This window comes from Chlorocebus sabaeus, chromosome 13 (genome assembly GCF_047675955.1).
Source record: "Chlorocebus sabaeus isolate Y175 chromosome 13, mChlSab1.0.hap1, whole genome shotgun sequence".
Lineage (NCBI taxonomy): Eukaryota > Metazoa > Chordata > Mammalia > Primates > Cercopithecidae > Chlorocebus > Chlorocebus sabaeus.
The window spans coordinates 24782868-24809761 of record NC_132916.1 but is presented as its reverse complement, the minus strand read 5'-3'; the positions used below and the strand labels follow the sequence as shown (position 1 = coordinate 24809761).

At 33.9% G+C, this 26894-nt stretch overlaps 1 protein-coding gene across 2 annotated transcripts in view; it reads left to right on the top strand.

The window, feature by feature from the left end:
• ASCC3 (activating signal cointegrator 1 complex subunit 3) overlaps positions 1–26894 on the top strand; it is a 367582-nt gene that overhangs the window by 314602 nt on the left and 26086 nt on the right. For both annotated transcript variants that reach the window (XM_008007491.3, XM_008007490.3), the window contains exon 37: positions 20086–20310. In XM_008007491.3, coding sequence (XP_008005682.3) covers positions 20086–20310 — 225 coding nt within the window. The remainder of the gene's footprint in view (positions 1–20085; positions 20311–26894) is intronic.

Sequence of the window (26894 nt, the reverse complement as noted above, 5' to 3'; positions counted from 1 at the left end):
GTAAAATAAAAACAATACCTACCTTGCTTCATAGAGTTGCTGTTTTTAATATATAATAACATTGGTTAAAGCACTTGACAAACTGTTAAGCGCTATTTAAATATTATTATGCCACATTGAAGGCAAGCAAACTGCAATTAAAATGATTAAGGAAAAAATCAATATAAATATGTAGATAAAATGAAATGGTATTTTTTGCTTAACACTAGCTCCATTATTATTCAATTCATTCTTACCTGGAAAAAGAAAAATAAGCTTTTTTGTTATCTATTCAGCAGATTTTTATGAGTCATCTTAATATATAGAGTGATGCTAGGCACTGAAAAGAAGGCACTTTTTTATTATCAAATTATCTGCTCCTACTCCCCAGAAATAGTCTTAACTCCAGGGAGCAGGCAGCACCCTTTTTTGTTCAAAACAAAAAATGCCTACAATCTGTCGGTTCCTGTAACCTCTCTATATTATGTTTTTTCTTTTCTTTTTCTTCCTTTCTTTTGGCAGGGTCTCACTGTTGCCCAGACTGGAATGCAGTGGTGCAGTCATAGCTCACTGCAGCCTCAAACTCTATGCTCAAGCAATCTCCCTGCTTCAGGCTCTCAGGCAGCTAGGACTACAGGCACGCACCATACCCAGCTTCTTCTTTTTTTTTTTTTTTTTTTTTTGAGGCAGGGGTAGCTCTTTATGTTGCTGAGGCTGGTCTCGAACTCCTAGCCTCAGGCGATCCTCTCACGATAGCATTCCAAAATGCTGGGATTACAGACATGAGCCTATTATCTTATTTTCTTCTCAGAGCATACAGCACTTTCTGGAGTACATATTACTTATTCTGTTTTATGGATAAGACAACTGAGGCTCTGAAAGTTTAAGAAAGTCTACGTTATAAGTGGCAGTATCAGCATTCACCTCAGTTCTGTCTGATTTCAAAATTAGGGCACTTTCAAGTATACCTTACTTTCACCATAAGCATAATAGGAGAAAATACTCAATAATCCTTCTCTCCTTTTTTCTTTCTTTTTTTTTTTTAAGAAAAGTGATGGGGAGGGAGAGATCTTAGGTAAGTATAGTCTGTATTTTTTTGGTTTATCATAGTAATCTAAAAATATACTGAGGAGATGGACTGCATGGCAGTGTGAGGAGCACAGGTGACCCTCTCCATGGGGAAATCCATTCAATTGCTCAGAAGTTATTTTTTAACTATTTAAAGTCTTTGAAAGTTGTCCTAAGGACTTGCAGCAAATGAAGAAACACCTATTCAAGATAATGGACTAAATCTCTCTAAGAGTGAATGTCTACGGATTTGAGCCACAATCCACTCACACCCCTACATCCTAGCTCAAGGTGATAAAATATCCATCAACTACTGAATAGACAAACAAAATGTGATATATCCATAAAGTGAATATTAACAATTGGTTCTCACAGACTGGCCCTAGTACTCCACACGTCTGTTCTTCCCCTAACTCGTTATAAAATTTTCTTAGTAGCTCTCTATTGTTTCTCTCATTCATTCCCACCTCCACCCCTGCAAAATGAGATCTCATCCCGCAGTTTTCATTTCTTTTCCACCCATTCATTCTTAACTTCTGTATTCCGGATTACCAATATCCAAAATTTTCATAGGATAATTAGTGTCCCCCTAATTACCAGTGCTATAGTCTTTTCATAGTGCTCGTTCTCTTTGACCTTTTTATAGTATTTGACAACAGTGAATAAATCTTGATGCTGTCTTTATGCTTCCTTAAAAATGTAGTCTCATATATTTTCCAGTTCTTTTTCTTATGTTCGTCATTGGCTCCTCTTCTTGTGTCTGCCTCTGCTTGTTTTGTAAACCCTGTTTCTTGGTTATCTGCTTTTCTCAGGTCATACCATATTATTATAGTTGAAAAACTGCCTTTAAATACATGGATCACATGGCATAGTCACCAGTATTGACCCCATATTCCAGGCCATTAAAGAAGCCTCAATAAAGTTAGATAATTGAAATATAGAAAGTGTGTTCTCCAACCAAAATTGAATTAATTGACAAAAGGAAAATTGGGAAATTTACAGACATGGAAATTAAACAACATACTTTTTTAAACACTCAGTGGGTCAAAGTAGAAATCACAACAGAAATTAGAAAATACTATCAAATAAAAGCACAATATACTTTCAAATAAAAGCACAACATAAAAAACATTTCATTTTATTTGAAAATACTTTCAAATAAAAGCTAAAACATACTTAAAGGGAAATTCATAACTGTATATGCCTGCATTAAAGAACTATCTCAAATCAGTGACCTAACCTTCCACCTTAAAAAGCTGGAAAAAGAAGAGTAATCACAAGGGAGCATGTAATAAAGATAATTGTTGAGATAAGTGAAATAGAGAGTATAAAGACAGTAGAATAAGTCAACAAAACTTAGTCTGCTTCTGCTTGCTCAGTAGACATTCCCATGTCGCTGCTCCTCTGTGAACATACTCAATATGTCTAAAATCTTGTCTTCATCATGCCCAGAAGACTGAGGAGTCCTACCATTGTTTTATGTGAGCTGCATTCACAGTCTTTCATACTTCCAAGATGAATTTTTTGGAGTAATCTTTGACTCTTCCCTCTCTGCTCCCCAATTTCACATATTAAACCAGCTGCCTTTTATTCGGTCCTTTCTTTATTTTTTTTTCCTCAAAGTTCTCCCTTTAAAAAAAAAAATGTTCACTCTTTAGCTCCTATCTGGGTTCTTATCACCCTATTCCTAAACAGTTGTGCTAACAGTCTCCTGAGTGATCTTCCAATTTTAGTTTCTCTGACATCCTTAATGCACCCAACAGTCTTGCCAGTTAATCTGTTTTAAACCACCATTTGCATCATTTCTCCCCTCCACAGTCTTTCCTTAGCCTGGCTGTCAAGGTCCTCCACAGTCTTAGTTTTCTACCTACATCTTCCATTAGACTGTTATAAATTACTTCTTCCCCTTTCTCCTGATTAACATTCTCACTCCCACCTTTAATCATGTTGTGTGTATATTTCACTTCATACCTTCGCTTATGGTTCCCACCTAGACAATGTATCTGACATTCATCCATCCACATGGTGTGGCATCCTCTTAAAATTTCCTTAATTGAGCCTCAGTGATTATTACCTTTTCTGAATTTATAGCACCAGCATTCATTTCATTCATTTGCCAATTGTGCCTGTATTGTGATATTTCTTGTATGTTGGCCTGTTTTGATATTTCATTTTTAGATTTATTTAACTTTTTGTATATGTATTTCTTAACTCCTAGAACAAGAATATTAAGCAAATATTAAACATATTAGAAGGCTTTTAATGCTGTGCCTTAATCCTTTCCATTTTGGGTTTAATTCTTGTGGGGTTTTTTTTGTTGTTGTTTATGTTTGATATATTCTCATACCCAGTAGAAATGCAAATTACAAAGAAAGTCACTTCTAATAAATATATGTGGTTTTAAAGATAGAAACAAGGTAATTAGAAAGATTATTTGGCTTTTTCATTTGTTTGTTTGTTTGTTTGTTTGTTTTTGAGATACAGTTTCACTCTGTCGCCCAAGCTGGAGTGCAGTGGCTCTATCTCGGCTCACTGTAGCCTCCATCTCCTGGGCTCAAGCAGTCCTCCCACCTCAGCCTTCAGAGTAGCTGGGACCACAGGCTTGTGCCACCACGCCTAGCTATTGGCTATTTGGCTTTTTAAGATAGATTGCAGAATGTGACACTGAATCTTACACAATTATATGTTGCTGTTAATCTGTTTCCCTTTTTAGGATTCAAACCTGATAGCCTTGAGATTTGTATTTCTTAAAAGGAAAATATCTAAACATTGTTAGGCTGTAAGGCATTTTTATTATAACCTTTAAAATAGGAATTTTTTCAAGTTTCATCCAAGGGCAATTTTTTAAGGACTTAGCTATAAATCCTGGGAAATAGATTTTCCTGATGGAATTCTTACCACTGAAATTATTTTAAGTACAACAGACCCACTATTTTAAGATCTCTTAAATTCCAGCTGTCAACCTTCTTACAATGGGAAAAATGAAGTATCATTTCTTCTTCACATTTATTTTTGACAAATGCTTATGTTCTTGTCCTAATTTGTTGAAGGCCAAACATATGTCCATAAGTATTTATAAAACATTGATGCAAATCAGACACATATATTCACATGAGCCCTGAAAGGAAACATACATAGATTTTATGAGAAATTACAATGATAGACATTAATACTTGTATTTTTACCATCTACATAATACAGTTATTTGGATACTTTATTGTAGTGGAGTAAACAATGTGCATATTAGACAATTTTTAATTAACTTGATTTTAGTTGTAACATTTCCAATAAATGTTTTCTAACATAGGGCTTTTTTTTTTTTTTTTACTTTTTTCTACCTGGAATGTTAATTCCTAGTATACCTTACAGTGAATTTTCCGGTCAATATAAATACCATGTAAATACAGTTTATAACAGTCTTTTATTTTAGAGGTTTATTTTGTTTGATATGGTATATAATTTATTGTTTGAATAGATCATTTTAATAAAAGTCCAAATCATAAGTGTTAAAAACAATACTAATTGTATTTATTTGATAATATATAGAAAAAAGTTTTATCACAATTTTAATAGATTAATGATCCAATAATATCTGAAGAAATAAAGATAAAAATATAAGGCATGTTTTTAATCCCTTGATATATCTGGACCTAGCATGGTAAATGCCAGATTGTTTTTCAAATATTATTATAAAATACAGAATACCCAATTAATTTAATACTTCAGAAATTAAACAGGATTCCTATCAGGGAAATTTACTGAAATGTTTTTTCTGAAGCTTCAGTGGCCAAAAGACAGCAGTAGAATGTGAGAAACTAATTTTGGTTTGTTTTAACGCCTCAGAATGTTACAAATTAATCAAGTGCTACTTGAAGTCTAGAACTCATTAACTTTATAAGTTTTACTTTTCCCATGACAGAGATTAAGTTATAGCATAAAGCTTCTTTAGTCTCACATCAAGCAGTCTGCCATCCCCTCTGTACAAGTGCCCTCTTATCTGCGATTTAGTGAGTTCAGTGTAGGCAGCGATGTATGCAGTGACATAAAAGTACTAGTTTAATGTTACGTAATGTTTATGTGCAACCAGGTACAAATCCATTCTGGTCGTGTCTTTCCTCTACTCTAGGTAATCTGCTTAGGTAAAGCAGACACTAATAGTTACTACACCTGGAAGAAAAAATATATATGTATGTTTAAAAATACACACACACTCAGCCAACATTCATTTGTTCACGTGCTTTCAGTAAAGAAAAAGAGTACATTATAAGTATTTAATCATTTGTTTCTTATTTTAACAAATCTAAAAGGTAAAGTTACAGTCAGTGTTGTTAAGGGTCACAATTACATTTAAGATTTACATATCAAATAAAACTACCGGAGCTGTAACTAAACCCAAGTGTCAGTTAATTGCTGAAAGACATATCTCATATTTAGCTGTACGGATTTTGCCATATTGTTCTTAGGAGAACAAGCAAGTGAGTTATGTGACATGATTGTGTGAGTACACCATTAGGTAATAGTGTATATCCCCAATAAACTAAAAATCAGCATAAATATGCAAGCAAAATTTAGTAGGCTAAATTTTTTTTTCTTTTTTAACTTTATGTGGAGTGGCTGAGTTTATGGCATTTGTAGAACAGATTGAGATTTGTAATGAAAAGGGAAGCAAAATGGAAAGTATTGAGAGAACAGCAGGGACCATTTGATGTGATTATGAAAGATGTTTCCTTATTCTCTTTTTTTCCTTTGCAATCTAAAAACAGTAGCAGGGGGTTACAAGCAGAGTTCTTCGTAGGTTGTCAATCACTGTCTTTTAACATTTGCAGGGGAAGATGTCTTTATTCAAGGACAGCTGGGCAAATCAGAGACACAGATTTGCAGTTAGTAGTCTGTCCAGCCTACACTAAATAAACAAGGATAGGGCAGACAAACCAGCCTCTCACATAAAAATATAATGGACTCCACTGACCTTGCTGCCCTCCATTCAGCTTCAATCCCAGTTGCATAAAAGCTTCACTACCCATTTTCAATTTCCTCTAATTACCTACATGATGTAGATAAGAAAATGAACCTTACCGATAGTCAGTGATCACACAGGAAATTAGCTAGACAAGTTGTTTAAAATTAGAGGAGTAATTTGGAGGTAAATAGAATGTCTACTAAGGAAGCAGTGGCTAGAAAGGTTTTTGTTTGCTTGTTTTTAACCAGGGATTGTGATTATTTTACTAGCTTACTCTCTGCTGATCCTGAGATTGCTGCTTTTCTAATTAATCTTAACTGAGTAAAAAACCTCCTCTGTAAGTATTCTGAAACACCCAGCATAAAATACATGAGGGACATAAGAGCTAAGTAAAGTGGTGAAGCAAGCGTGTAATATTCTAAAGAGCTTAGAGAAACTGTGAACTGGAATTTCAGGAGTACATGACCATGGTATTCACAGGAGAGCCTGGCATAGCAATTCAGGATTAAATAGCAGTTGTCTTCAGTCTGTCTTCATTTTAAATCTCTTTTCAAGTTCATAATCAAAATACCGTCTCCAAAAAGAAAAGAAAAAAACAACTTTTAATATTTTCTATTCATTCTAAATAATTTAAAATAAATAATATTTTCTATCTTGTTCTTGTGGTTCATAGCACTTGAGTTTTAATTAGAAAACACTATAGGGTTTCAGAGTAATATACTCCATAATGCTTTTTTTTTTTTTAATAGAAATGCTGCATTCCAGCTGTATTAATGCTTCTTTTTGCCTGTCTTTCCACACTATTTTGAGTCAGTTCCACTGAGGTGCACTGGAAAGAGCATATTTCTTTATCATGCATTGATGTGCTTTTGTGAGCATTTAATTAATATGGATTTAAAAGAAACCTAATTGGAGATTGGAGACTAAAGCTCACAGTATCAAATCTGCAGTTCAAGAGGATACAATTTCAGAATATTTTATCTTTAATCTGACTGTCTCTTGTATTACAAGCACATATTGGTCTTTCACAGAACCAATATTTTCAGTGATATAATCACATATAAATTGTATGGTTACTTGAATAAAATGAATGTACAACTACTAGTAAAGCATAAGTTTTAAAAATCTTGTTTCTTTGAATAATATTTTAAGAATCATGATATTTTTAAAAGTAGGTAAATTAAATTTTATTTTACATAGTGAAGGACACTTACATAATTATAAGCAAAGATTTACATCTGAAAACTAGAACAAAATTCAGTTAACTCTTAAAATTCAGTTAACATCCTTTAGGATATCAGATGTGATTATTATTATTACTATTATTTTTATTATTATATCTAACATTTACAGCACGTCTTACAGTGTTTAAGTGGTTTATAAACACTATCATATTCTGACACCAAACCCAAATTTAAGATAAGAAATTTGGAACCTAGGGAGTTACAGTTACTCCCAGAAGGTCACATAGCTTGGAAGTGGCAGAGCTGAAGATCACCTGTTGTATCAATTCCCAGATCTCGCATTCTCTCCACCACCTCATCCCACACCATGCCGACCCTAGAGATCTATAATATCTCTAAAGGGATGAATTTCTTACTACCGCATTGTTTGTATTCCCTTTATTTCAAACACTGGAAGCAGAAAAAGAAGAACCCTCAAAGGAAGTAATAGCTGTTGATTAGACCTGTTAATTATAGATAATTTTTAAATATAGAAACTAATATTGATTTGATAATTGATAAACATTTATAAACCAAATGTCAGCTCCTTTGAAGATCTCAAAAGTGTTGTCTGTGTCAAATTTGATAGTGAAAAATGTCCTAATTACCAAAAGCATATGTTTAATTGTAAAATCAGTGTAGACACTTTTGGATTATGTCTCACTATCAAGTATAGTGTAGATATAACTTACATTTGAAAAATAATATTAAGCTTTTTTATGAGTATGTTACTATAATAAGTTCCAGTCCCCCCTTTTCAATTCAAATTTGATCCTTAACCTATCTTCCCTCCTTCCTTTTTCTTTTAAAAAAATCATTTTGACTGTCTTTCAATTCAGTCATAACTTCTTCACAGATACCTACATGACCCACTGTTATTATGTGTACCTCTTCCCCATTGTATTTGTCCAGTTGCCATTTTACATTCATTTGTGATTCACTTTGATTAAGGGCTGGCTCCCCAACTAGACTGCAGAGCTTCATAAAAGCAGAGGGTCATGTCTCTCTTTGTTTACCATTGTGTATACCTGTCAATAATATATGCTGAATAAATATGTGGTAAACCTAGCACAGTAAGACCTTGTGGTTATTGAAGTACTTTTAATTTTTATTGAAATGCATATAGTTTTTTGCAAAGAAATTAAGGAGCCCTTAGTTAAGAAAGATTACTTCATGCACTAAGAAAAGGCATCACTGGGTTAAACATTTTAGGAGGGTGACTGTCTGGATAACCTTCATAAAAGGTTTGATGACCCCCTTATTAAACTTAGAAAAATGTCTCTACTGCAGAGCATTCTTTCCAACCCAAAATGTACTCAACTGTTAGCAGACTCATCTGATACTGATACTACTGGCAGTGGTCAAATACACAATCCTAGTAAAGAAGGGGATTAATGCAATAAATCACATAAATCTAGCAGAATTAGCATGGTTTAGAAGAGAACAGTAGAGTCACATCTTACATGGAGTTGAAATTCTAACGTAGGGAAATACAACTAAAAGTACTTATGATCAAAGTTACCTGCAAATAACCCCACAAGTACAAGCATGGTCGAGTATAGTTGGCCGTGTTCAGATATGCTATTTCTCTGTGAGTTCAGCACCCCTAAGTTTTCTTCTAGCATTGGAGCAGATCATTGTTTCTTTAGCACCAAATGAAGTAGTTTGCTTACATTTAGAAGGCAAGCCTTATGAAAAATGTATACTTTTGAATACTAGAATAATATTCAGAAAGATGTTCACACTCTCAGAGGTTTCTCTTTCTCTGGGGAAAATGGGAGTGTATTGTATATGTAATTAATTTGACCTACATAGTACTGAAGAAAGTAGATTATCTAATTAATAGATAATGCTATTAATTAGTGTTTTCATTCAAAATCTGGAGATCCAATGCAGGGTGCAGTACTAAAACAGCTATTGAATTTTCTTCTGATAAAGAATCAAAAGGAATTGGATTTTACAAACAGTAGAAAGAAACATAAAATAAGAATAAAGTTTTAGACTATGAAACAGAATTAAAGCTGATTTCTTCTCCTTCCATCACCTCCACCCAATTATCTGGATTCTTGCTCTTTCTTTAAGTGTATTTTGCATACTTGACAGAAAGCTCCTGCTCATGGATGTTCCCAACTTCTCTGCTACTAATAGCATCATCATTCTTCTCATCCCTGAAGCTTAAACTTTAGACGCTCCTTATCTGTTTTCATGGATCTACTCACACTATTTTCTTTGCTTGGAATGCAGGGAATCTCTCCTCTCTCCTGTTCTACAAATTGTTCTAAGCCTAGAACAAATGCCATGTCTTCTGGGAAACTTTCCAACACATCCAGTTTTCTTCAGTGCTCTTCTCTGTAGAATGTTTTATTCCTCACTTAAAATAATTATTCATTTATATAATTTGTTTCCCTAAATATTATTTTAATTTTCTTGAAGGAATTTTTTTTTTTTTTTTAGATTTCTGAGTCATTCTCTTCCTTATTTGCTATTACATTTTTCTTAAACCAATTGGCATGGGTGGGAAAATAAGTGAACTTTCTGATGGGGACTTTGATGGAGCTTAAACAGGTTGAAATGGGTCAGTCAGCAGGTAGCAGTAGTTCAGTCCTGATTCACCTGAAATCCAAGAATAATAGCACTGTCCTATGTAGCTGATCCCTCATTTTTTGGCAAATGACTTCAAAGAGAAAAGGAAAAAACTAACATGACATAAAAAAGAAAATCAAGTTGACACACAGGGTTAAGTAAACATTGTCAGTTGCCAATGTGTCAGCATATACTTCTTCCATAACATAGTCCAAAATAGTGAAGACAGTATTCAAAACAGCGTAGAATAGCCATACATTTTTTTTTTATTACCAAGAAAAACAAGGGATGTAATTAACAAATATTTATCAAATTCAGTTAAACAGAATGTTCCAAATAATATTCACGATATTTTTTCAGCCTGCTGTATTAAATCTGTTGAAACTATTTTTGCACAACATTTTTCAGTCTCTTGGACTCACCATTTTTCCTCTCATTAGAGGGCCTTTGTATACAGCAGTCCTCCCCAATTATTTGCAGTTTTTCTTTCCAGGTTTCAGTTACCCATGGTCAACCACAATCCAAAAATAGGTACCTACATTACACTAAACATTTTGAGAGAGAAAGAGGGCATTCACAAAATACCTATTCTAATTTATTATTATAATTGTTTTATGTTATTATTAGTTATTGTTGTTCATCTCTTACTCTACCTAATTTATAAATTAAACTTTATCATAGGTATGCACGTATATATAGGAAAAACATAGTATATATAAGGCTTGTTACTATCCAGAGTTTCATATGTCCACTGGGGTTCTTGGAATGTATCCCCTGTGGATAAGGGAGAAGTACTGTATACTATTCCTAGAATACTCCTCACTTCTCTTTTAATCTAGTTAATATCTGCTCATCCTGTGTATCTTAGTTTGAATGTCTTTTCCTTCAGAAAGCCTTCCTAACCTTCCTAACTTGGTCAAATTTCTTTACTGAACTCTGTCACATTTCTGTGTATCTCTTCCTCATAGCACTTGTCACCATATCAAATTTGCATTTATGTATGTAGTTGATTGAATAATGTCTGTCTGTCACACTAGGGAGCTTGACTGTGCCAGCAGTCTACAATGGCATATGGCAGATACTCAAAAATATTTATTAAATTATTTCATACAAAGTTTTGATATAGGAAGTTTCCTATTAATATAGTCTAAATTTTTTCATAAGGATTTAATACTATTGTCGTTGGCCCACTTTTTAGTACTTCTGTAGCATATACTTGGCATGTAATATGGGCACGGGTTTCTGAAATTTTCAGTCAAGCACAAAAACATGCAGACATTATGCATAGATAGCAGAATATTCCAGTTGTTTCATATTACTACATTCCAAATAATTAAATCTCTAAGATTTCCATCGTTAAGTCTTATTTCATAGACAAGAATCCATGAGTACAAGTCAAAAGTTGTCTTATTTTTCTCTATGAACACCCCTCCCACCATGACCACTTCCCTAGGTAGCTAGTAATCTGTTTGCTGTCCCTATAGATTCATTTACATTTTCTAGAGTATGATATAAATGAAATCCTAGTGTATGTATTCCTTTTTTTTATTTTTTATTTTTTTGGTCCGGCTTCTTTCACTCAACAGAATTATTTTGATGCTCATTCGTGTCCTGGCAAACATCAATCATTAATTCCTTTTATTGCAAAAATTCCATTGTGTGGATGTGACACAGTTGTTTACCGTCTCACTTGTTGATGGACATTTAATTTTTTTTCTGATTTTTTTTTTTCGCTTTACAAATAATGCTCCTGCCGACTACTGTGTACAAGTCTTTGTTGTATGGACATATGCTTTCTTTTCTCTTGAGTAAATCCCTAGGAATGGAATAACTAGATCATATGGTGGGTATATGTTTAATTTTTTAAGAAAACATGAGACCCTTTTCCAAAGAAATCGGAACATCTTACATTCCCACCAGCTATGCATGAAATTTCCATTTCTTTCCCATTCTCTCCAACACTTGCTCTGTCAACGGTTATTTTAATTTTGGCCATTCTAATTTATATTTTTCTTAAAACTAGTGATATGAGACATCTTTCCATAAAGTATCTGTTAAAGTCTTTTTCCCATTTTTTACTGGGGTGTTTGTTTTCTCATTGTTGAGCTTTGAGAAAACCTTATGTATTCTGGATACAAGTCCTAGATCAGATATATGCTTTGCAGGTATTTTCACTCTGTGGCTTATATTTTTAGTATTTTAACAATATCTTTTAAATTTAGTGATGTTCAGTTTATCATTTTTTTCCTTGTATGGGTCATGTTTTAACTGTCTGATCAAAGAAATTTTTTCCTAATTCTAGATAACAAAGATGTTCTATGTTTTCTTCTGGAAGCTTTAAAGTTTTAGATTTTATATTTAGGTGTATAATACATTTTGAGGGAATATTTCTTTATGGTATAAAATACGGATTGAAGTTGATTCTTTTATGGCATATGGATACCCAGTTATTCTACTACCACTTCTTTTTTTTTTTTTTTTTTTTTTTTTTGAGACGGAGTCTTGCTCTGTAGCCCGGGCTGGACTACTACCACTTCTTGAAAAGACTGTTCTCCCCTGCTTTGCCTTTAAGCCTTGGTCAAAAATTAGTTGCCCATGTATATGTGGGTTATTTTGGGACTCCTTGTTCAATTCCAATATATACTTTTTGCTTAGTGTAGCTTTGTAAGTCATGTAGTGCTCGTGGAGAACATGCTTAAGAATCCATCATGATGGGAAATATTTCATTCTCAAAAAAAAATTATCTTCTTCCTGTTATGGTAGTTCTGAATGCTAGATATTTTTTTCCATGGGATCAAGAGGTACCTAAGTATATGATTGCGAATGAAAAAATAGGGGACGGAAATTAGGTATTGGCAGTTTTTCCATTTTTATTTGTATGTGAATTTTTAATATAAATGTGGAAATATAAAGCATTAATGCAAATCAAAATGTTTCAGTGAACAAGTTTCAGCAGTTCAACTTTGTGATAATTATAAATAAACTTGTTAAATTTTTCTGGACAATACCAGGATTCAGATTTTTTTTAAACAAGTAAATTTCTTATTGACAGCAATGGTGTTTTTGCATTTTTATCATACAGTAGATTCCGTCCATTCACTGTATTTTTCTGAGTTGTCCTACGTGCAAGTACGTTTTTATTGTTGTCTGTCTTGTGTGCTGTTCCTGTAAGTTTGCTATTAAAATACATAAACTATAAAAAAAAAATCATGCAGTGCTAGCTCTTCAGCGTTGGTCTTTTTATCCTGAGCGCGTTTGGCTATTCTAGGTCCTTTACATTTCCATATGAATTTTAGAATCAACTTGTCAATTTCTAACACACACAAAATAGGGCCTGCTACAGCTTCAATTGAAATTGTATTAAATCTGTAAATAAATTTGGGAGAATTAAGGTATAACTCTTCATTTAGTTAGATCCTCTTTATTTTTTTCTTAGCAGTGTTTTTGTTGTGTTTTGTTTTCAGTGTCCAGGTTTTTATATTTTTATGAGATTCATCTCTAAGTGTACTTCATATATATGATGTTATCATGAATTCCTTTTTTATTTCTGATTGTTGGTTGCAAATATACAGAAAAACACAATCAATTTTTGTATGTTAATCTTGTATCCTACACACTTGCCAAACTTATTTTGTAGATATCACTGGACTTTCTATATTGATGGCCGTGTCATCTGCAAATAAAGATAGTTGTACTTCTTCCTTTCCAGTCTAGATGCCTTTATTTCTTATTCTTGCCTGATTGCACTGGCTAGAACCTGTGGTACAATGTTGAATAGAAATAGTAACAGCAGGCCAGACATGGTGGTTCGCATATGTAATCCCAGCGCTTTGGGAGGCTAAGGCAGGAGGTTGCTTGAGGCAAGGAGTTTGAGGTCGCCTCGGCAACATAATAAGATCCCAAGTCTACAAAAAAGATTTTTTTTTAATTAGCTAGGCATGGTGGTGCATGCCTACTCTGGAGGCTAAGGTGGGAGGATAATGAGCCCAGGAGTTTGAGGCTACAGTGAGCTATGATTGTGCCACTACACTTCAGCCTGGGCGACAGAGTGAGGCCCTATATCTATTTTTTTAAAAGAGAAGAATTAGTAGTAGTGGTGAAAGCAGAAATTCCTGTTTTGTTCCTGATCTTAGGGGAGAAACACTCAGTCTGTCACTATTAAATGTTAGCCATAGATTTCTCAGAAGTGCCATTTATGGCCAGCGCTGTGGCTCACGCCTGTAATCCCAGCACTTTGGAAGGCTGAGGCTCATAGATCACAAGGTCAAGAGATCGAGACCATCCTGGCTAACACGGTGAAACCCTGTCTCTACTAAAAATAAAAAAATTAGCCAGATGTCCTGGCATGTGCCTGTAGTCCCAGCTACTTGAGAGGCTGAGGCAAGAGAATTGCTTGAACCCGGGAAGTGAAGCTTGCAATGAGCTGAGATGGTGCCACTGCACTCCAGCCTGGGCGACAGAGCAAGACTCCATCTCAAAAAAACAATGAAAAAAAAAAAGAAGTGCCATTTATGAGGTTGAGAAAGTAACCTTCTTTAGTTTGCTGAGAGTTTTTGTTAGGCATGGATGTTGAACTTTGTCCGATTTTTTTTTCTGAATGACTGAGATAATGTGGTTTTTCTTTTAAAGTTTATTTATAAGATGAATTATATTTATTGATGTTTGAGTGTGTAACCAATCCTGCATCCCCAGAATAAATTTCATGTGGTCATGATGTATTATTCTATTTATATATTGTTAAATTTGCTAAAATTTTGTTTAGAATTTTTACATTTATGAGAGATATTTTGTGGTTTTCTTATCCTTTAATGTTATTGTCTTGTTTGGGCATACGAACAGAACTGGTGCCATCAAATTAGTTGGGAAATATTTCTTTCTTTTTGATGTTCCAGGAAAGTTCTTACAGAATTGGTTTTAATTCTTTCTTAAATGTTTGATAGAATTCACCAGGGAAGCTATCAGGGCATGGAGTTTTCTGTGTCAGAAGATTTTTACTACAAATTGAATTTCTTTAATACATGTAAGGATTTTCAGGTTATTTCTTCTTGAGTTTTCTATTTCTTCTTAATGTTTTGTGTCTTTCAAGCAGTTTATCTATTTCATCTTAGTTTTTATAGGTAAAGGCATAAAGCTGTTCATATTATTTTTTAATTATTATTTTAATATCTGTAAAATCTGCAGTTATGTCACCCCTCTTATACCTGATACTGATGTATGTCTTCTCTCCTTTTTCCCTGATCTGTTTGCTAGAAGAGTATCAGTGTTGTTGATCTTAAAGAACCAGCTTTTGGTCTCATTTGTTTTCTGTATTATATTTGTTTCCTATTTCAATGATTTTCACTTTAATTTTCATTCTTTCCTTTCTTTTGCTTATTTGGACTTAATTTACTGTTCTTTTTCTAGTTTTTTAAGGTGGAAACAAAAGTCACTTATTTGAGACCTTTCTTCAATTCTAATATAGATGTTTAGTTTTATAAATCCCTCCTAAGTACTGTTCCAGTGATGTCCCACAAAATCTGAGACATTATGTTTTTATTTTCATTCATGAATGTGCAAAATACTTTCTCATTTCCTGTTTTATTTTTTCTTTCAATCATGAGTTAGAGGTGTACTACTTAGTTTCTAAATATTTGGGATTTTCCAGAGATCTGTCGTTGGTTTCTCATTTAATTTTCTTGCAGTCAAAGTATCACTTAAAATTTGTTTTTATGGCCCGCTAATATGATCTCAGTAAATAGTCTCTGTGTTCTTGAGAATAAATATATTCTACTGTTGTTGGGTTGTGTGTTTTATAAATGTCAATCAAGTCAGCTTAGTTTACAGTGTTGTTCAATTCTATATTCTTGCTGATTTTTTGACTTTAGTGATTATTGAAAGATAGGTATTGATATCTTCAGCAATACTGTTTTTTTTTCTATTTCTCCATGTACTTCTACACTTTTTTTTTCACGGATTTTGAAGCTGTTATTCAGAACATAAATGTTTCAGATTGTTATGTCCTTCTGATTGACTCCTTTATAGTTATGACGTTACCATCTTTATCCATGATGATAATCTTTGCTCTGAAATCTACTTTGTCTGAAATTAATATAGCCACTCTGCCTTTCTTTGAACTACTGTTAGCATAGTATATCTTTTTCTGTTCCTTTACTTTTAACATATTTGTCTCTCTATACATTAATATGTACATATCTACACATACATACATGTATTTATATATGTATATTAGTGTGTGTTTGGTAGTGGGCAAACATATATAGTTGGCCCTCTGTGTCTATGGGTTCTGCATTCATAGATTCAATCAATTGCAGATAGAAAATATTCATAAACCAAAAAATGGCTGCATTTGTACTGAACATGTATAGACTTTTCTTTGTTGTCATTATTCCCCAGACAATACAGTATAACAACTATGTACATAGCATTTACATTGTATTAGGTATTATAAGTAATCTAGAGATGATTTAAAGTATACAGGAGGATATGTGTAAGTTATATGCAAATATTACATATTTTATATGAGCGACTTGGATATCTGGATTTAAGTATCTGCAGGGGGTCCTGGAACCAATCCTCCATGGATACCAAGGGACAACTCTAGTTGGGTCATGCTTTATTATGTAGATAATGTCTGACTTCAACTGGAGTTGTTTAGACCATTTACATTGAATGTGACTGTTGATATGCTTAGGTTTAAGTATATAATCATATTTGTTTTCCAGAGATTGTTGTTGATTTCTAATTTAATTTCATTATGATATGAAAACATATTTCACATGCTCCATGTGAAGTATGTTCTTTATATTTTTGTTCTTTATTTTTACCTTCATGTGGATTAATTATTTATTTTTAAAACATTTTTTATAGATTCAGGGTGGTACCTGTGCAGGTGTGTTACATGAATGTATTGTGTGGTGGAGTTTAGGTTTCTATTGTACCCATCACCCAAGTAGTGAGCATTGTACCCAATAAGTAATTTTTCAATTCTTATCTCGCTCCCACTCTTCTTCCTTTTGGAGTCCCCAGTGTCTATTAATTCTGCGTGTATGTGTGTCCATGTATACCCATTGTCTAGCTCCCACTTATATGTGAGAACATGTGGGATTACATGTTCTCCAGCTCCATTCATATTGCTGCAGAAGACATAATTTCATTCTTCTTATGGCTGCATAGTATTCCATGGCGCATACCACATTTTCTCTATTCAGTTATCCATTGATGGACACTTGGGTTTATTCCATAACATTGCTATTGTGAATAGTGCTACAATAAACATACAAGTACAGATACCTTTTTGATACAATGATTTTTTTTTCCTTTGGAGCTGCCCAGTCAAGGGGTAGTTAGTTCCATTTTTAGTTCTTGGAGAGTAGATTAGTTACTTCTTATCCTCTATGATGAGTTACTAACTGTAACTCTTGCATTTTGCTATTTTAGTGATTGCTTTAGGATTTATGGTGTACATTTTGACCATCACAGTTTATCTTCAGATGATATTATAAGACTTCATGTATCATAAGAGAACCTCAGAATATTATACCTCTGTTTCTCCCCTACCAGAAATTATGCTATTGTGTCATATATCTTTCTTTTGCATGTATTGTAAACTCCATAATGTGTATTTATTATTTTTGTTTAAACAATCATTTTGTATTCAGTGATATTAAAATAGTAATAACAAATTATTACATATTTATCCATGAAATTACCACTTTTAGTGCTCTTCATTTCTTTGTGTAGATCCATATTTTAATCTGGTATAATTTGTCTTCTGCCTGAACAATGACTTTAACATTAAGCGCATCAGCTGAATTATTTCAGTTTTTGTATGTTTGAAAATTCTTCACTTCTGAAATATTTATTTTCGCTGAATTTTAGCATTCTAAATTTACAGTTGTTTTCCTTTTCCTTTTTTTATTTATTCAGTTTTGGGTTTTTTTTGTTTTTGTTTTTGTTTTCTGATGGACTCTTGCTCTGTCTCCAGAGTGCAGTGCAGTTGCGCCATCTTGGCTCACCGCAACCTCTGCCTCCCAAGTTCAAGTGATTCTCCTGCCTCGGCCTCCTGAGTGGCTGGGACTACAGGCGCGCGCGACCATGCCCAGCTAATTTTTGTAATTTTAGTAGAGATGGGGTTTCACCGTGTTGGCCAGGATGGTCTCAATCTCGACCTCGTGATCCGCGGACCTCGGCCTCCCAAAGTGCTGGGATTACGGGCATGAGCCACCGCGCCCGGCCCGACAGTTGTTATTCTTACAGTAAATTAAAGATGTTGCTTCACTGTTGCCTTATGGCATTATTTCTGATGAGCAACTTGCTTTCTTATCTTCCTTTCACTGTATATAACATAGTGTTTCCTCTGGCTGCTTTTCATATTTTCTATTTATTACTGATTTTGAGCAATTCAGTAGTGATTAATTATGGTTGTATAGTTTTCAGTTTTCTTTGTTTGAGATTTGTTGAATTTCTTGAATCTATAGATTTATAGTTTATATCAAATTAAAACTTTTCCAGTGACTACTTCTTCAAATTTTTTTCTGCCCTTCCTTCCACACTGTGCATTGGGCCACTTGAAGTTGTCTCACAACTCACTGATGTTGTGTTGATTTTTTTAATTCTTTTTTCTGTTTGTATTTCATTTTTAATAGTTTCTATTAATGTCTTCAAGTTTATGAATTTCTTCTTCAATATGTATTCTTCCATTAATAAAATTCATAAAAAACAAAATGTCTGAGATGAAAAATCTCATCTCCAGAAATTTTCATCTCTAGAAATTTGAATTGAGTAGTTGTCAGTAACTTTTTAAATATGTAAAATACAGTTGCAACAACTGTTTTCTTTGTCTGCTAATTCTAAGATCTATGTCACTCCTAAGTTTTCATTGACTGATTATTCTCCTTGTTATAGATCCTCTTTTCCTGCTTTTTTGCGTAGTTGATAATCTTTAATTGGATGCCATACGTTGTGAATTTCACCTTCTTGAGTAGTATATTTTTTGTATTCCTATAAATCTTCTTGAACTCTGTTCTGGAATGCAGTTAATTTACTTGGAAGCTGTTTGATCATTTTAGGTGTTGCTATTTTAATTTGCTCGGCAGGCTAGAGTAATATTTGTCCTAGAGCTAATTACTCTCCTCTGCTGAGGCAAGGCTGTCTTCATCGCCTCAATACAGGGAGTCCTCTAGGTGTACCTGGATTTCCTCTCACTACACCACAGTATGGTAACTCGCCATGCAGTAAGCTCAGGCAATGCTAAGGCTCACCTGGTTTGTTTTCTATGTATCAGGGATCATTGTCTTTCATAGTTTTATGTTCAGCATCTTGAAGATCGCTGTTTCATAGGTTTTGTCTTTTTTTTTTTTTTTTTTTTTTTTGGAGGAAGGGGCAGTTGCAGTAGGAGGATAAATCCAGCCCCTGTTTGAATATTAACATATCCAATTAATGCTATGTCTGATGTAGGATTCATATCAACATCCATGGACAATCTCAAATAACTACATATTTGGAAAATATGATTTTTGTTTCACAACAAACACTAATAAATAGATCAGTCTATTTTTTAACCCAACAGTTCTAGTTTCGCTTGTAGGTTCAGTTGGCACTTATTGACTGATATCATGCAGACTACTTTTCACTACTGTACCCTAAAAATCTAAGATGGAAAATGAAAACATTCCAGAACAATCTGACTCTGTGTGTGATCTAATTGGTTACAATAAATAGTGAGTTAATTCTGCTCTTTACCCTTTTCTCATCTTGCCAGTCTTGTCCTTGCCCCTTTCTCCAGCCTGGTCTTATTTCTTCCATTCATTCACAAGATCTTAAATTAAACATCACTGTTTCAGAAGGCTGTCCCTTGCCCTCTAAAATAAGAAGGTCCCCCAAACTGAATTTTCATTCAACACTGTGTACTTTTACTGTATCATAACATTTATTACACTTTATAGAATTTTTTTATCTACCTTCCCTGATGAACTCTCAATTTCTGGTTCACTGCTGTGGCCCCAGTGTCATGCATAGTGTGTGATGACTAGTAAATACTCTATTATTTTTGTTGACTGTAAATACAAAGGAACATTCATGAATTTCACAGAGATTGTACCTAACTCACTATCACTAATACATTGCTTATGATAGTATTGAACAAGCAAAATTCTAAGGGATATAGTTATTGTATGATTTTTCTGAGCCATGTTTTAAATGTCAGTAGAACTAAAGAAGTACATTGATTATACTTTGATCCAACCATGTGGGGCTTTTTTTTTTTTTTTTCAGGATGCAGAAGAGTATACAGATTTACCCGTGAGACACAATGAAGATCATATGAATAGTGAACTGGCAAAATGTCTTCCCATTGAATTAAATCCTCATTCATTTGACAGCCCTCACACCAAAGCACATCTCCTACTACAGGCACATCTCAGCCGAGCTATGCTACCCTGCCCAGATTATGACACTGATACCAAAACAGTCTTGGACCAAGCTCTCAGAGTATGTCAGGTATGAAAGTCACTTCTAATATCTATGTGTGTTTTCTCCCATCATTCCTGCCCTCTTTTTTCTAGTTTTAGGATAAAATGTACTTGCATTTAACAACTTTATGGTATCATTGTTGAGAAACAACTGGTTGATCATACCAAGAATTTCCAAAGTAAAAACAAATATAAATGAAATAAGATGACAGTTTTAGTCACCCATTCTACTAAAACATATTGAAGGCAAACTATGTGCCAGATACTTTTCTAGGCACTGAGCATATAATAATGAACAAGACAGAAGAGTCCCTTCTATTGTGGACTTTCACTCAAGTTGGGGAAGACTGACAATTTAGAATATAAATTAATAGGTAATAACTGGCATTTTTAAATAACTGCTTTAAAAAAATAAAGAATGGTAAAATAAATAAAGAGAAAGATGGAGGGTAATGTTTTGTACTGTTTTTTAATATGGTATTCAGGAACTATCTCACTGGTAAGGTAACATTTAACTAAAAATGAAAGAAGAGAGTAAACCATAGGGTCTCTGCAGGTGTGTATTCAAACACTAAGAACGTTTTCATGTAGGAAGTTACTTGGTATATTCAAGGAATATCCAGGAGGTTTATTGTAAAAAAGGTCGAAAGAGATGGTTAAAACAATAAAAAAAAATTAGTGAGAAGTATGGCAGTTTTTACATTTTGCAAGTATCTTTAATATCCAACTTATGAGAGATCAACTAGGTTTATATATCTTCTTTTACAATCAACATAAAATGTCTATTGCAATAGGATGTGTTAGTTGAAGTATATGAAAAAAAATCCAGCCTAGAGAGGTAAACAGTTTAAAAAGAGAAGAGTATTTTTATAGCCTTTTCAGGTAATTGTGGGTATTCTTCTTTAATGCTACACTAGAACCTGACAAGCGATATTTCTTGAAGGTTAGTTGCAATGTGGAATCTGAAACCATATTAATGACCTTTTTATACCTTAAGTGCTCTAGTGCTAGACAATAAAATGATGGTGGTTTGATCAGGTTAGTAATGGGTGAGGTTGACGAAAATTGGTCAGATACTAAATATTTTTCTAAGGAGAACTAACAGACTCTTCTAATGAATTGAACAAGGGTTTTTAAGGAAGCAAGGAACCAAAGATGATTTCAAGGCTTTTCTCCATAGCAACTAGAAGCATGGAGCTGGCATTACTGGGGGATGATTGTCAGAGGAGCTGGTTTTGGTGGGGGAAGAATACCTAAAGGATTGCGATTATAAAGGATTTTGATTTTCTACTTTATACCTTTTTTGGACGTGTTTTTAAACTTTTTTTTCATAAAAACCCATTTTTTAAATTTTCAAAAGATTTAAGATCTTTAAAGGTAGAGTAAATTAGTCTATATAAATATGTATACAAGAATATACATTATGTAATGATTTGCAAAGTTAAGGCTTGGAAATAACCTAAGTATCTCTCAGGTTATTAGAATACTACAAAATATTACAATTCCATTTATGAACTCTACATTTGTGTAGAATGTCCATATCTATATATGAATATATACCCAGAGAGGAGATCCAGAACGGTGTCCACCAAAAGTTTAACAGTAGCTGTATCCGGGTAGCAGGAATTGGGGTGATTTTTAATTTCTTCTTTATGCTGTTCTTAAATGTTTGAATGTTTTAAAATTAACCTCAAGTGTTTTTATTATCAAAAATAACAATTTTATTGTTTTAGAAACTAGAAGTACTGTAAAAAGAGAGAGTAAGCTCAAGTTATCAAAAATTGGAAGGGAAGTAAGGCTATAATAAACATATAACATGTTTTTACACTCTTTTGTAACTAACACATGGTTTACTTATTGAGGAAGGTGATTTGCTACTGCTTATTAGTCACACTTCACAAAGGTTAAAGGTCCTAAAGTTTTAGCTGTTGCCCTGGATACTCATTTGTGTTTCCTATAACTTCCTTTCCTCTCTCAAACACTGACTTGTTAATGAACTCTGGGGTCAGAAAGGGTTGAAGAGAAATGGCAAGATAAATTAAGTTTTTATATTTACAGATATTTTGATTGTACGTTATAATTTTTGTATGTAGATTACTTCTAAAACCTATATTGTGTGATCAGTTCATTGATTCTTTTTTAGCACTCAGTCAATAATGATTCAAAAACTAGATAATAATCTAGGAAATTTCTTAAAGGAGTCTGTTTCTAAATTTACTTTTAAGGAAAAGGATTCAGCCAGATACTTTTTAGCCTCTATTAGATATTTTTATATACAGTATATATATTTATACAGTATATATATCTACATATATCTTATATACAGTGTCTGGGATAATATTTATATTCCTTAAATATGATTGATCCTTCTAAATAGCATCTAAAGAGAAATCATTTTCTCTTTAATTATAAAAATAGTACACTTCATTGTAGATAATTTGGAAAAGCAGCATACTAAAATTAAAGTCATTCATAGTAATTATACCTTCACTCACATGAATATGAGACTCTTTTCTTTTTTTCAATGAATTTTTAATTTTTTTTAAATTAGACTTTTGTTTTGAAATAATTTCAAGCTTACAAGTATTTGCAAAATACTACAATGAAATTTTCTTATACCTGTTACCCAACCTCCCCAAAAGTTAACAACTTAACTCAGTGTTGGTCCAGTCCTATTAACAAATCTACAGACCTATTCAAATTTTGTCAATATGAATTTTATCCCAGTAATTGCCCTTTCTCTCTCTGTACCATGATCCAATTCAGGATCCCAGATTGCATTTAGTTGTCATGTCGCCTTAGCCTTCTTGTCTTTCTTGGCACTTGTGAAGAGTACCAGGCAGTTATTTTATGGAATTATCCCACAGTTTGGATTTGCCCATTATGATTACATTTAAGTTTGTGGTATTCTTTGTCAAGAATACGGCAGCAGTGATGGTTTGTCCTCTTAGTGTATCGTATCAGGAGGCTTATGACAGATGTGTGTGGCAATGATATTGACTTTATACAATTGAGGTGATGTCTGCCAGCCTTCTTCACTACAGAGTTACTTTTTTTTCGTAATTAATAAATATACTTTGGAAAATAACTTTGAGATTATATAAATATTCTGTTTCTTGTCATAGTTTTTAACATTATTTGCAGCATCCATTTGTGATATTTGCCCAGAACAATTACTATTGTGAATTTCTATTTTAATCATTCTTGGAATTATACGATAAGGAAGAACTTCCCTTCTTCCCCATTTATTTACTTTATTCAGTTATTTATTTATATAAGCATAGACTCACCGCAGTGTTTCTTGAATACTACCTTGCATTCTGGCATCTTGTGCTATCACCCCATCACCCCAGCCTTGGAATCAGCCATTTTTTTTTTTTTTATAAGAACCTTGGTTCCTTTTATTAGAGATGGTTGTAGAAACTAAAATCTGGACTGAGCATAGTAGTTCATACCTTTAATCTCAGCACTTTGGGAGGCCAAGACCCCATCTCCACAAAAATAAAATTAAAAATTAGCTAGGTGTGGTGGTGGACGGTAGGGGGTGCCAAGGTGAGAGAATTGCTTGAACCCAGGAGGTCAAGGCTGCAATGAGCCATGATCAAGCCACTGTGCTCCAGCCTGGGTGACAGAGCAAGACCCTGTCTCAAAAATAGAAAATCTGGGTGCTTTCTGCATTCCACTGCTACTTGGGAGTCTTTGCTTCTAGGCCCTCTCTGTGTACAAAACAAGGAAATGTAAGTATGTATACACAGACATTTATATTTATTTGCGTGCCCATTTACCTCTCATGGACATGTGTATGTGTGTGTAAAAACATCTATATTTATCATTCTTATACCTTGTATTTCAATCTAAGACCAAAGGGTTCACTTAGTCTTCCTCCTTTTTTATTAATAACTCCTCTTTCTACCTGTAAGGTATCACAGTATTGTTAATAAAGATATATTTATTTAGCTCCTCAATCCTAGAATATTCAGTGGTGTAGTTTTAGAATTACCAACCCTTTCTCTTGCAAAAAGCAGATACTAACTAAAATGCAGCAGTTGTGTACAGTTCTTTTTTTTCTTTGGAGACTTTTTCTTGGTAAATTTACACACACACACATTCACTTTTTTCTTATAGAAATATCTTATGTTATGTTATAAATGCCTAATAATTTATAGCATTAAACATTGTTCTCAAGAATAATTTCTAATGGCTATGCTATATTCCCTCATATAAAATTACATAATTTATTTAGTGAGTTATCTGTTATTAGACATTTGTGTATGCAGTTTTCCTCTATTTTAAGTTATAAGCATTAGTTTCGACCATCTTAAATGTTTGACTTGGCTTGTCGGAAGCCACCTGGAAGGAAACTGCATTGTAAAGAGATGAAAACCAGCTTCTGCTGGGTGCCATGGCTTATGCCTATAATCCCAGCACTTTGAGAAGCCAAGGCAGGTGGATCACGAGTTCAGGAGTTCAAGACCAGCCTGGCCAAGATGGTGAAATCCCACCTCTACTAAAAATACAAAAATTAGCCGGGGGTGGTGGCGGGTGCCTGTAATCCCAGCTACTCAGGAGGCTGAGGCTGAGAACTGCTTGAACCCGGGAGGCAGAGGTTGCAGTGAGCCAAGATCACGCTGCTGCACGCTAGCCTGGGTGACAGAGTGAGACTCCATCTCAAAAAAAAAAAAAAAAAGCTCATATTCTGAATCCTCTCACTCTTGGAATTTCTCTACAAAATTGTATGAAAGTAAACAAGCCATTAAGAGGAAAGAATATTAGAGTTGCCAGTGGGAAACTTGGAGAGAATGACTGATTGGCAGTTCTAATTCTGTACCCTGTTGTTTTCATTTGATACGCGGGTACTATTGGCCTTAGAAAGTACGGGTTCAAGCAGTTTGCAGCTCTGCTGGGTGATTGAAAATTATACTACCACTCTCATGGGACATCAGCATGATCTTGTGAACTGTGGATGGGAATCTGCCACCAGTTCTGACTGTAAATTCTCCTCTGCTGCCATTTTAGTGTAAGGCCATAGGCAAGTCACTTAACCTTTGGTGTCTGAGTAAAGCTAACACCTTAGAAGAGTGGTGCTTTAGTTAATGTTTATAAAGTAAACAACAATTTCAGGACTCGGAAATAGGTCTTAGTATCTTCATTCTTAGTAGTTCTTTTATTTCCTTGCTTTATCATAGTAACTTAACTATTCCCTTTATTTCATAGAAGCCTACCTTTTATTTGCACCATCATCTAGTTTGTGAAAACTCTGTAGTCTTGACTACTCATGTTCTAGTAGTCTTTCACTAAAGAAAAACGTAGTTGTAGTAGAATTATTCCTCCTGGCTTGAAGTCAGAGTCTACAATACAGCCTGCCTTTGCTTCTCCTATCCCATTTCAAATTATGTATCAAGGGCATTTGTGTCATTTTTTGGTTTGAGATATTTTTGTCATGGTTCCTTTTAATATTTTACTGTTACTAGCATTTTCTTTGCTATCCCCCTTAACAAAAATAAATGTTAAAATTACATGTCTCAATTTTTAAAATCTGTTTAGAATATTCTCATTTGTAAATTGCATAATTATGGAATTGACTGTCCTTGCCCTTTACCTTTGAAATCCTCTTCTTGATCATATTAACTATAAAATATATTTGTAAAATGTAGTAAGTGATATGACAGCCTTTCTGCGCTGGATATACCAAAGAAAAGCTTCATGTTAGCTCTTATGGAAAAATTAAAAGTAAAAAGTATCAAAAATATAAGTGAGTTGCCTAAATTTTCAAATTTGGTGACAAAACCAGAACTAATGATAAATGTCTAGTGTTTTGAGTACCTCTCTGCCTTTTTTGTGTGTTTTTTGTTTCGTTGGTTGGTTTTGATTTTTGATTTTTGGTTTTTGCCTGGGTAACAGGATCTTGCTCTGTCACCCAGGCTGGAGTGCAGTGACACCATCTTGGCTCACTGCACCCTTGACTTCTGGGTTCAATGGATTCTCCCACCTCAGCCTCCTGAGTAGCTGGGACTACAGGTGCAAGCCACCACACCTGGCTAATTTTTTGTATTTTTTGTAGAGATAGAGTTTTGCCATGTTGCCCAGTCTTGTCTCAAACTCCTGGGATTACAGGCGTGAGCTACCACACCTAGCCCTGACACTGTTTTTTATCAAAGAACAAAGCAGTTGGTTTTTAGAGAAGTTAAATAGCTCTGCTAAAGGTGATTTGTTGAGGCAATTTGTGCTGAAACCAAATGGAGATTCCAGGACTTTTATTCTTGCTCTGATATCTCTGATCCTTTCTAAGAAGCGCCACCAGTCTACAAATTAAAAAATAATCTTCATTTAAATGAAAAACATCTAAATACAATACTACGCCAAATAGCATAAGAATATGTGTTTATATCTCAGTCACACTCACTACTTCCTATATATGGTATGTACTTCAAAACTTCCCAGTAATTGAACTTTCATATGTGTTATGCCAGAAGAGAAACCATGGCTTATGGAGCTTGAACTCAGTGATCTGAGAAGCAGAGGGCTGTGTGTTTCCAAGTTTAGTTGTGCTGTCAGTTTACTGAGTTAATTTGGGAAAGTTTTTTTTCAGAAGTCATAGAGGCTAGATTTGCC